General features: G+C 36.8%; 1 protein-coding gene across 1 annotated transcript; it reads right to left on the reverse strand.

Annotated features, from left to right (window-relative positions):
• Positions 1 to 3,348: 3,348 nt before the first annotated feature.
• Positions 3,349 to 10,667, reverse strand: LOC145778539 (uncharacterized). Its single transcript, XM_082590042.1, has 8 exons — positions 10,463 to 10,667; positions 8,807 to 8,888; positions 6,916 to 7,086; positions 6,600 to 6,731; positions 5,793 to 5,864; positions 4,887 to 5,368; positions 4,557 to 4,630; positions 3,349 to 4,362 (listed from the first exon to the last, which is right to left on the reverse strand). Exons 1-8 carry the CDS (start codon positions 10,560 to 10,562, stop codon positions 4,135 to 4,137), a joined length of 1,341 nt encoding a protein of 446 aa, XP_082446168.1. The 5' UTR covers positions 10,563 to 10,667; the 3' UTR covers positions 3,349 to 4,134.
• Between the last annotated feature and the right edge of the window lie 562 nt (positions 10,668 to 11,229).

Raw genomic sequence — 11,229 nt, forward strand, 5'->3', positions numbered from 1 at the left:
TTGGCAAAAACATTGCCGAGGTCAAACGGCAAAACTTAAAATTGCCTCGGCAATTGCTGTGAACGTTTATTACGAAAAAATTGTAGGCTGCCACAACATGTATATATAACGAAAAGTGAAAAATATAATAGAGTAGTCTATCAAGACCGCATTGTTTGATTTGTTGTGATGTAATAATACCTAAAGTAACGATAAAGCGAGCAACGCGATATGCACGCTGTTATGATAATTCATGTTAAATAACTCACGGGGGGGGGGGGGGAAGTATGTTAATTTTGGGTTGATTCAACCTTCGAGTCAGCACAAATCGATTTAATTTTCCCGACCGGTTGTTTTGGGTAACAACAATGCCCAATAAGAGATGACGACGACGACGTCTTGAAGCTTAAGCTTGAAGACGCAAAACTTCCCGTTCACGAACGCGCGATGTCACATGATCGGAAGCATTACTTTTCTTTACTGCCGAAGTACCATTTATCCAATTTTGTATTACTTTTTTAACTGGGCCCCGTAGCTTTTCTAATTCCGATTTGTTTCCGTCATATAATTCTTTACAAATTTTGCAAAATACTACACTAACTTTTCCTTGTTCTGTCCCCTCTGTTTCATAACCTATAGCAGGTAAATTCCACTTTTTAACTGTATCTTCCTTTACCATGATTTATATTGGCAATGACACTGGTAAAGAACAAGCATTCGATGAAAGAATAACTTTTGCGTAACAATTAAGCCAGTATTTATAAGATTGCAAACTTTTTTTATAGTTCACATGAGCATTGTCAGCGCATAAAATTACACCTGTTGTTGTTACGCAACCAGACATCTATCACAAACCGCAAATAACAAAGCTCACTCCAAAGGTTAATGCGTTAACCTATTACATGTATTCGACGTCTGTTGATGTTGTGTGGTTTGTTGTGAAATCGTTTCTGATACAGCTGGACGAGATAACGGAAGGCGAAGCGCGATAAGGAGTAAATGCTTACAATAATTTGACGTCTACTGGCGTTGAATCAATGCAAATAGGGTGATATTTCTATAAAAGATTCAATTCTCCCAGCTGGGCACGTGTCTAAGCGGCGGTGAAGTAGAAAGTAACCCAAATAAAAACATCAAGCAATAGTAAGATTGAATCAACCTCCTAGTCTGGTGTGATCTAAGAAAATTAGGGTTATTTTTGTAATCTTGTGGTCCTTACAAGCGCTCGTGTGGCCTCGGCATTTTTATTGCCGAGGCTAATGTGCCATTCATGCATCTGCCTCGGCAATCACCTCGGCAATTGCCGAGGCTAATTTCGAAGACTGCGTCTGGGGACAGCTCTTTCAGACTACGATTTTTGATTTTGATTATAATCTGATAAAAAAACGCATTTCATTTTCACATGCTTTTTCTTGAAGGGGCAGCAAAATCTGAATCCGCCCCGGGCGGCCCATTCCGGTACATGCTATGCCACTGGCCACATGCTCTGGGTTTTGGAATGATGTCAAATCTAAACTCTTTTGATTGTTGGTTTTGTATCTTTACTCACGGCTGACAAAACCTTTGATAGGTTATTCCTGGTAGTTTTGCATGTTGAGGCTTTTGACGCAGGGCTGGTTACCAAAATTGGCAGTTAATGAAGTTTCCGATTGTTGAAATGTCTGGTTGCTGCTGGAGAATTATTCCATTCATTGGGTGCCATTCAATTGAGCAGTCCTGAAATGAATTTCTCAAGCACTGAAGCACACACCCTGGACCCTGAGAGCCGAATCAGCACCTCATGATCTTGACTTGAGTCAAGTGCTCAGCCACTGAGCAAATGAGGTGGACAAAGCATCACACAGATGCTCTCACCTTTCAGCCAAGACCACCTTTATTAATTGATTGTTTAATGTTTCAAGCTAGCCTAGTCCTTTTCCTAAATCCTACTACTTTTCAGCAGCCTACTTGGCGAGGGACTTTTCACTTGAAGTGGACTTTCTAGCTTGGGATAGCATTGGCCTGGACAACAGGGAAAGCGCATAACGGAAAACAAAGGATAAACATCAATCAAAAATATGGAGCTTTTTCTCATTTCCGGAAAAGCGGAAACTAATTTCAGTTGGAAAATAAGTTCACTTACAATCAACACGCTTACTGCGTTATTTAAATGCCTGCTTTTAAAAAAAACTTTTCATTTTGATCATTCACGGTAAAAAAAGAAAGAAAACAAAATAAATTACTGTTAGTAATAGAAACATAAGTGGCGAGAAAAAGAGGAAGCAACTGAGACATGCTGATGCAGTGTCAACAGCACCGATTGGCTATAGCCTACATCAAGGCTAAAAGTTTATCAATTAAGCTTCTGAAGTGCTTGTTTGACCAAACCCACTAAAAACCTTATTCATTTCAGCAGTAGCCTAATTTTTGCAGAAATAGGATACATCAAGTCTGCTATGTTAACTCAGTGGTTACGCGCCCGGCTCAAGATCACGCGGCGCTGATTCGGGCATTGGCTCTCGGGGTGTGCGCTTGAGCGAAGCATTTCAGGACTAGGGCCTACTGTCTATTCAGCGGCATCGAGTGAATGAAATAATTTCCCGGTACAATAACAACACTTCAACTATCGAAAAACTCCACCCAGCCAATCTCAATAACCGACCCTGGGTCAAGAGCCACAAGTAAGCTACGCTACTTTTTCAGTCCGAGGATGAAGATTTAAAACCAACCAATCAATGTGGGTGAAGATATTTCCGAAGTCCTAATAATAAAGTTCATTATGGAAGTTGTCAACTAGCTGCTTTGTAAGGGCTCCGACCTAGCCCACCAAAAATACTTAAAATCTTAGCGATAGCCTGATAATCTCTAGTAGGCTAAGCCTAAAACTTAGCCTCGCAACAGTAAATGAGTATGGCACATTCCGTTGCGAAAACAATCATTCATATATTATATAAAGTCATTGTTTACGCTCCATAGTCCTAAAAACCTGCTAAGGGTGTCATACGGGTGTCGCTAATGGTGTCATGTTAAGCCCCTATCTTTTTTCCGTATATTTTGATCAGCTTTCTTATGGCCCCAACAAAACAAAAGTTGGTTGCTATGTCGGCAACTTTTGTTTAATTCCGAACAAGTATTCTTTATATACGCTCTGCATAAAATTTGTTAACTGTCTTTTGTAGCTGACTGTACCAGCTGCACTACAAACCTATACAAAACTTTTTAACCGCATGTCTAGCGCGGTACCAACTACCGCCCTTCTAGTGTCGTAATAGGGCAAACCTATGAGTCTTCGTTTCCCCATCTTTAGATGTACCGGTAACTGACTAACTGGGAAATTGTTATTGCAAGTAGCCAACAGAACGACCAATGTTAAATTTCTAATGTGTACCGGTACTCTGATTGCTGCTTACAACACAAATTCTAATATTTTGATAAAGGAACAAATACAAAATAAAAGATGCTGTCAAAATAAACAGCGTATAAAATCAAGTTACTACATTGCTATCGTGATTCGTAGGCAAACAACGCAACAGCCATTAAGTTGTTGATTCCCTTGCTAGAATAGCTGCACAGCTAAAATTCCACTATGAAAAACGCGGGTATGAAATAAACTGTAAAAGTAGCGTGGACTGAGTAAATTCATCATGTATTCAACAATGCTATCACTGACAGTTTCTATGTGTGCTATGCGAAAGTTGTAAACGCAAAAATGGTTAGGCGGCTTGCCGGCTTGTGACCGACTGTTTGTTTCTTTGAAGAATTTCTGACACTCACTATAAGTTATAACGGAACCCAATTGTGCAATGCAGTTTTAGCATTATACTCACTTGGTGGATTGCCTTCTTCGTTGGGTAGCCTACCACTCTGGATTAAAGACGAAAGCACTTCAAATTATCTAAAGCTTTCCATAAATCTTAGTGCATGACGGTACACTTTAAGATATAAAATTGCACCACTTGAGATTAAGCACGAGGTGTCAATAGCTTAGCATACGAAAAAATTAGCGAAGACAATCCTTTTCGACAGCTTCGTAAAATTTGAACATGTTGTTTCAAATAAAATTTCATCAAAAAAGATTTGTCAACGCTCTCTCATTTTTTACAAAACCACGATGAACGTCCGCCGCATATCGATTAGCTTCAGGCTTTTCCGATCCTTATGTTCGGTAGAAACACACTAATTGTCATCGCCTTTCTCCGCTTGTGGTACAGGCTCCATTTCTTCTTCAACCTCGTCTTGTTTGGGACGTTTGCTTGGACTTCCAACGTCCACGTCACTATCATCCCTGTCGGAATGTTTACGCTTAGACGGCTGTGTATTGGTGGCAGGGGATGAGTCTGTTGGATCTTGGGAAGTATCCGTTTGCGAGGAAGGAAAACCAAAGCTACGTGCTACGCCGGAAAGCTGTCAAAGCAAAACACGCTTTCAGATGATACGTTTGTTTGCGCCTACGTTTGAAATAAGATAGTGGTGTGGTTATTGCAACAAGTATTAACATTTTGATTTTAATTAAATTGACATTGACATTATTGACACCTTGACTTTAATTTAGGAGAAAAAAATCACAAAGCATGGTAACAACGCACAAGTAAACTTACATCATCAGTGTCGGCAGATGCATCGGTGACCGTGCATTTGATCACGGAATGCTTTTCCACCAAAGTCCCAACTCCTAAACAGGACAACATTCAAACGGCATGAGAAAGTTTTGTTCAAACAGTAATGGTAGAGCTAAAATGTCACTTGCAAAAATCTTCTTTTCGGTATTGTTATGTGACCATACACTTGTTTTGGTTACGGGTGCATATATATCGCAACTAAAAATCAGTAATTAGAAATTGATTGTGTTGTAATGATCAAATCCAAACATTGATGAGGTTAGGGCATATATTGTATATAAAGTTTAAAATTATAAATCAAATCCTAACCTGGGAGGGGCTCGTCGTGCGAATCCTTCTTTTTACACGGGATCATACCTTCACGCACCTCAGTGACGGAGCTGAAGGCCGACCTGGTGGTGGCTGCGTCGTCTTGGCTTCCACTTTCTGGACACGACCCAGATGTATCCGTCGGTGTCGCGGCTTCATTTGCTGTAACTTCTTCGTCAGTTTTAGCCTTGTCGCTTTCTTTGCATTCAGTTGGTGGAGTTTTCTGAGAAGTTTCTACATTTTGTTGCCCTTTGTCTTCTTCGATTGCGCTGCTATCTTCTTTCTTATTTTCAGAATTATTTTTATCTTCCGACATGGCAGCATCATTACTTGAACTTTTGGGACTTTCCTCATTAACAGTTTCTTGGTCAGAGTCTGTAGTTTTCACCTCACTAGTTTTGCTAGGGTCGGAGTTGTTCGGAACAAAACGGACGACTGGAGCGGAGGTTGTGATGGGAGAGTGGGGTAAGGAAGCCCAAGGCCTATCAAGGAAGACAATGTTTTGGTGACAAAGTTCATAAATGTACAACACTAAACAGACAATCCGTAGCGCAGGAATAAGATCAACATCCTCGTATTATTGGGCGCTAATCAAGCTCGCGTTTAAATTTTTGATTTTCTGATAAAAGCCAATTTTATCTTATAAAGTATTGGAAGAATTTCCATTGTTAGCTTACTACCATTTAAGTCACAGCAATGAAAGGCTAGAAGTGTAATTGTACATTGTGTCAACGTCAAGTTGAACTTAAAAAGCGCAGGGAAAAGCTATGTCGATCATATCGAATAAGACATATCAATCAAACCTAAAAACAAGCAGTTAATCAAAGACTTGAAATGCAAATACTTGACATTAATCTAACATAAGTGAAAAAACTGTATATGGGAAAAGTTGTAGTATTGGTGCACCTGTCTACAGAATTGTAGCTAGTCCGAGAATCAAAACCACCATTAGCTTGTTCCGTTGACTCTGAGCTTCGTCTACAAACATGCAACATTGTTGAAAAAATATTTTTGAAGCATAGCGTAAGTATTTGAATGTCAAATTTTTTAAAAAAAGAAATCAGTTCGCTGTAACCAAACTATTTATGTTCAGATGTGATTCGCTAGAATTAGTAAATTGCGTGATCAGCCCCGTTAGCTCAGTGGTTACGCGCCTGGCTCAAGATCACGCGGCGTTGGTTCGACCCTACGGGTGTGCGCTTGAGCAGCGCATTCTATAAGGACTGCTCTCCATTCAGCAACTAGTGAATGGAATAATTCCCCGGCAACAAGACTTTAACAATCGGAAAACTTCACTCTGCCAATCTCGGTAACCGGCACTCCGTCAAGAGCCTCTACAAGCATGCGAAACTACCAGGAATAACCTATCAAGGCTTTGTCAGTCCGAGGATAAAGATTCAAAAACCAAACCAACCCATAAACAACTAAGCATAGCTGGACTGTACTACGAGACTAACATTTTAATAGATCATGACAAGAACCACATATATAGACTATATCATAGTTTTAGACATATCAAAATTCTAAATTTGTAAGACTATCAGACTTTTGACAAGCTAGGAGAAAAAATTTAATGTTTTAAACTCAATTAAGAGATTTTGAAAAACAGAGTAAAAAGGAATATATATGTCCCCCCTCGCAATACGAAAAACAAAGGTTGTGTATTGTTGGCTATGTGAGGCAACAAACCTTTCCACACAGTAATTACCATACCTGGCTGAATAATTCCATGAACTAACCACCATCAAGTTCTTCTCTACAGCCCTCATAAACTTTTCACATTTTGTGTAATTCTTTCGTGGGTTTGTGATCAGTTCACACAGCCGTTGCATTGTGAAAGGAGGGCTGAATAAAAAAAAAATTATTTGCAAGACGTCAAGAAAAGTGGTTTGATACAGGAAGAATTTTCTTAAAAGCTATTGTCAAGATGGTGAAATTTTATTGAAATATTTAAGAGCTAAAGGCCACATAACACTTGGGTGTACATGCACTTAGCTGGTTTAAAACAACAGTTTTACTGCAAACATACTTTTCAAATTCATCTGTCAAGTTTAGAAGCCTTTCTTTCATGTCTTCAAATTCATCATTTTCATAATTTGTATGCACTTGGCCTGATTTGTAAGGGTGGTCTTTGTAAAATTCGTCCAAGACATCTTTCAACTTCTTCACCAAAATTTTTTTCACTTTTCCCCAAGATGTTCTGTTTAACAAACATAACTAGACCAATTTTGATTATGACAATGGATTGGATAGTATGATATATAAGTTACATTACAAATAATACATTTGGTTTGTCAACACTACGTAACCAAGAAAGCAATAAAAAGGCAAATTGTTTTTTACTATATGATAAACAATGAAATAAAACTGAATAAACATAGGAAATAAACATTTGAAATATTCTTTTAATAATTAATAAGCTAGGAATTCAGTTTCAATTTACTATTCAAAATAAGTATATACATCTCTGATAAGTATATGCTGTATATCATATAGTGTATAGGCTATATATACTTTACATCACACTTCAGAAATTATTACGTTTTCAAGCAAGCAAAATCTAATACAGTCGCGCTCAAAAGTTTAAGACCACCAGTCAAAATTTTGGATTCTTACAATAATCTATGGAAATCATCTTAAATGTTATGTCATATTAGGTTTTATGCCATTACTGCACTGTTATGTAACAGAGCCTTCTGTTTAAGCCATTATGAATGAGCTATTTCTTTCAGAAATAAAAAATTTAAACTCCTTTTCAAGATTTGTTGCTGAAAGAAATGGGCAAAAAAAGGAGCTTTTCAGCTGTGGAGAGGTCAAACATTGTTATATTAAAGGAAGAAGGGTACTCAGAAAGAAAAATATCCAAAAGACTAAAGTTAAGCAAGACAGCAGTCCATCAGGCAATAGCTAAATTTAAAAAATTTGGAAGTTTAGTGGACTTGAAAAAGGGTGGTAGACCCAGGGTTACCAGTCCAAGAGATGACCATGTGATGAGGAGGATGGTAGTGCGTTCACCCACATGCTTTGAGGCCAAATTCATCGCTAAGACGGCTTTTCATGGTAATGTACTTACATTTGTACCTTTACACAACAAAGCCAATCTATTTTTTTTTACTGGAGCATGTGGGTGAACGCACTACCATCCTCCTCATCACATGGTCATCTCTTGGACTGGTGACCTTGGGTCTACCACCCTTTTTCAAGTCCACTAAACTTCCAAATTTTTTTAATTTAACTATTGCCTGATGGACTGCTGTCTTGCTGAACTTTAGTCTTTTGGATATTTTTCTTTCTGAGTACCCTTCTTCCTTTAATATAACAATTTTTGACCTCTCCACAGCTGAAAAGCTCCTTTTTTGCCCATTTTTTTCAGCAACAAATCTTGAAAAAGAGTTTAAATTTTTTATTTCTGAAAGAAATAGCTCATTCATAATGGCTTAAACAGAAGGCTCTGTTACATAACAGTGCAGTAATGGCATAAAACCCAATATGAGATAACATTTAAGATGATTTCAATATATTATTGTAAGAATCCAAAATTTTGACTGGTGGTCTTAAACTTTTGAGTGCGACTGTAATAACATGACATTTATCATGATACAAAAATACCTTTACATATGTGCAATGAGCATATGCTAACAATTTCAAGTATGTTTCTCTTTAGTCAAGTGTAGCAGGAACTTGCTACACTCGACTGCCGAGAAACACATGTTTTTGAAAAAGTCTTGATGGCTAGTGTGGAGGCTACACCGGTATGGTTAGCGAAACACAATGCTCGCTGTTCTATAGTGAGTAGTCAGGTAGTGCTGACACCAGGAAGATCGCTCCTTTTCAACAATTTCAAGTATGTCAATATAAATACTATATAGCAATACAAAGTTTCAATACTATAACATTCAAACATATAAAAGTTTTCATACAATATGTCTCCTGTTTTGGCAACATGAAGCAGAAACTGCTCTAAGTTATCCGTAAGATCACTGCTTTCACTTTCTTTAAAATCTGCAAAAGAATTAAATTGTTTTTGATCAGAATTTAGCAAATAAAAAAAAATTGGAAAAGTCAAACTACAACAAAACAAACCTTAAATCATCTATGATACAGTATTTCTCTACATCAGTTTAATCAACTATATGAGTAAACATTGAAATGGCAATCACTACCAAGTTATTCATAGCAAATATAGGCTACCAAACAAATTGACGATAACTAATAAGCTTTTGAATGATATTGTCATCTGATATTTAAGTGTAAACACCTTCTATGGTGGTTTTATATCGGTTGACATCAGAAATAATTTGAAGCAACATTGTTACCAAACAAGAAATTTTATATTAACTTGAGAAAATCTCAAAGCTGCTAAAGACTAAAACTGGTGATTTGGAAAATTCTGAAGTCCTAGGCAGAGAGCAAACCTAACCTGAAAACATCCGCATTTGAAACAGAGTTGTCGGTATTTTACCCAACCCAAAAAAACATACTTTTAACATATATAACATTTAAAAAAAAAACATAAAAAACCCAGAGCATCAGATTTGTCCAGTTTTTATTAAAAAATTAAAAAAAATGAACAAAAACACTTCAAGGCACTTAAAACAAACATTAGGACTTAAGGAAACAAAAATTAGAACTTAAGGAATTAAAGATGTGATTGTAAAGTAAATTTCTAAGGATAAATTGAAAACACAGTCATGGATATTTCTGTACAAGTGTACAGTACACAAAAATCAAGTAATGCCACTTTGTACTACACTTAAACTCATTTATGCAAAAAGGCCTCATTGTTAAACAGCCCCAGTGCATTATCTTATTGAGTTATGCCAGCATGCACTGTGAACGAGAAGCACTTCATTGGTAAAAAGTAGTTTTTTTTTAGGTGAAATAAGCATGAATCTATCTTTTTTGCGTCTTTTTTAAATAAAATCCAAAAAACCAAATCCGTTTTTTTTTTTAAAAAAGACGGGTTGGGCTTTTTAAAAAAAACAGATTTATCTCAACCCTGATTTGAAATGTTGCATATATGGCAAAATAGCAGGACACCAGGCCAACACAGTCTGTAATTAAGGTCTACACTTTAAGTTGAGATGCCCAAAGCTCATCATTAAAAAGTTTCCAATTTGGCAGTCATTATTCAGCTTAAAACATATTCAAAACATAATTTATCACTTCACAAAATCTAACAAATTAGTTGCATGACAGCTGTCTATACTTCACAGTGACGTCATTACAGAGATTGTGTGCACACAGCACATGTGTAATACGTCTACGTCGTCTACGTGCCCTAAATATAACCAGTTCCCATTGTAATGCCATACATGTTATAGCCTAACAACTGCAATATCTCATGTCCACAATGTTTAGCACAGCACATAACGAGATAACTGTACAAGCTAGAAATTTTTTTGAAAAAAACAAACTTGAAAGTAGTGACACAATCAAAACTAACACTGTTCTGTTTGTAAATGCAATAAACTGTTTATACAGTATTAGCAGGTGGTGAAGAAAAAAAGAGTTTAAACAAAGAACAAGGAGAAGCAGGTTACATGAAATGCATAAAAACACAGATTTAAACTTACTGTTGATTGCTTCAACAAATCTTTGAATCATTTCATCCATAGGAGGCTGTGATGATGAATCCTCAATAGTAAGAGAAGACAGATTAGGCTTGGATTTCATGATCAATACTGAAAACTTTGAAGCAACAACTCATTAACTTTCGGAATGGTCTACTTTCGGAAAGAAAAAGTTATTACAGGTTTTACCTAAACTAACTTTTATCAACGCATCTAAATTGCAACAGTATAAATTGCAATATTGCTTGTGTTCACTAACAGCATGTACTAGGCTACTAAGACGTTATTCATTTTCCAAAATTACTATAACACTGCACATTTACTTTCAACAACACAGTTCGGCAGCAATAAAAATATAAAAATACAATTAAACAGTAGCTTTGGCATATAATGTACCGTACCGACGTTACCGTACGCATTTAGCTATAATTCATCTATGGTAAATTTGAATAAATAAATTTACTCAAGTCAACTTGAAGGAATAGTTAAAGTTCAATCAAGTTTTGTTAACTCAAAAGTCTGCTAAGTAAACTACACCCTTCAAATTATTGAGATCTCAACTCTCAAATTTCATTATTTGGTCGAATAAGGAGACTCCTGTCTACAATGGTATCTAAATTTCCATGGTGCTTTTTTCGTATTGTGTATAATTGTACTGTACTACTACTATCTCGCAACAGACGAAATAAAAGTTTTTCTCCCTTCCCCAAACTTCAGAAGCAATCAAGCAAAGCAAAAACAAATCATAATAAAATAGTGTTGCCAGATAC

This window comes from Aplidium turbinatum, chromosome 10 (genome assembly GCF_918807975.1).
Source record: "Aplidium turbinatum chromosome 10, kaAplTurb1.1, whole genome shotgun sequence".
In the NCBI taxonomy this organism is placed as follows: domain Eukaryota; kingdom Metazoa; phylum Chordata; class Ascidiacea; order Aplousobranchia; family Polyclinidae; genus Aplidium; species Aplidium turbinatum.

Coding starts and splice junctions, on each gene's coding strand:
- LOC145778539 (XM_082590042.1), bottom strand. CDS start 10,562: ATGAAATCCAAGCCTAATCTGTCTTCTCTTACTATTGAGGATTCATCA. Junction 4,631..4,886: donor GCACGACGAGCCCCTCCCAG/GTTAGGATTTGA, acceptor TGTCCTGTTTAG/GAGTTGGGACTTTGGTGGAA. Junction 4,363..4,556: donor CATCTGCCGACACTGATGAT/GTAAGTTTACTT, acceptor TTGCTTTGACAG/CTTTCCGGCGTAGCACGTAG.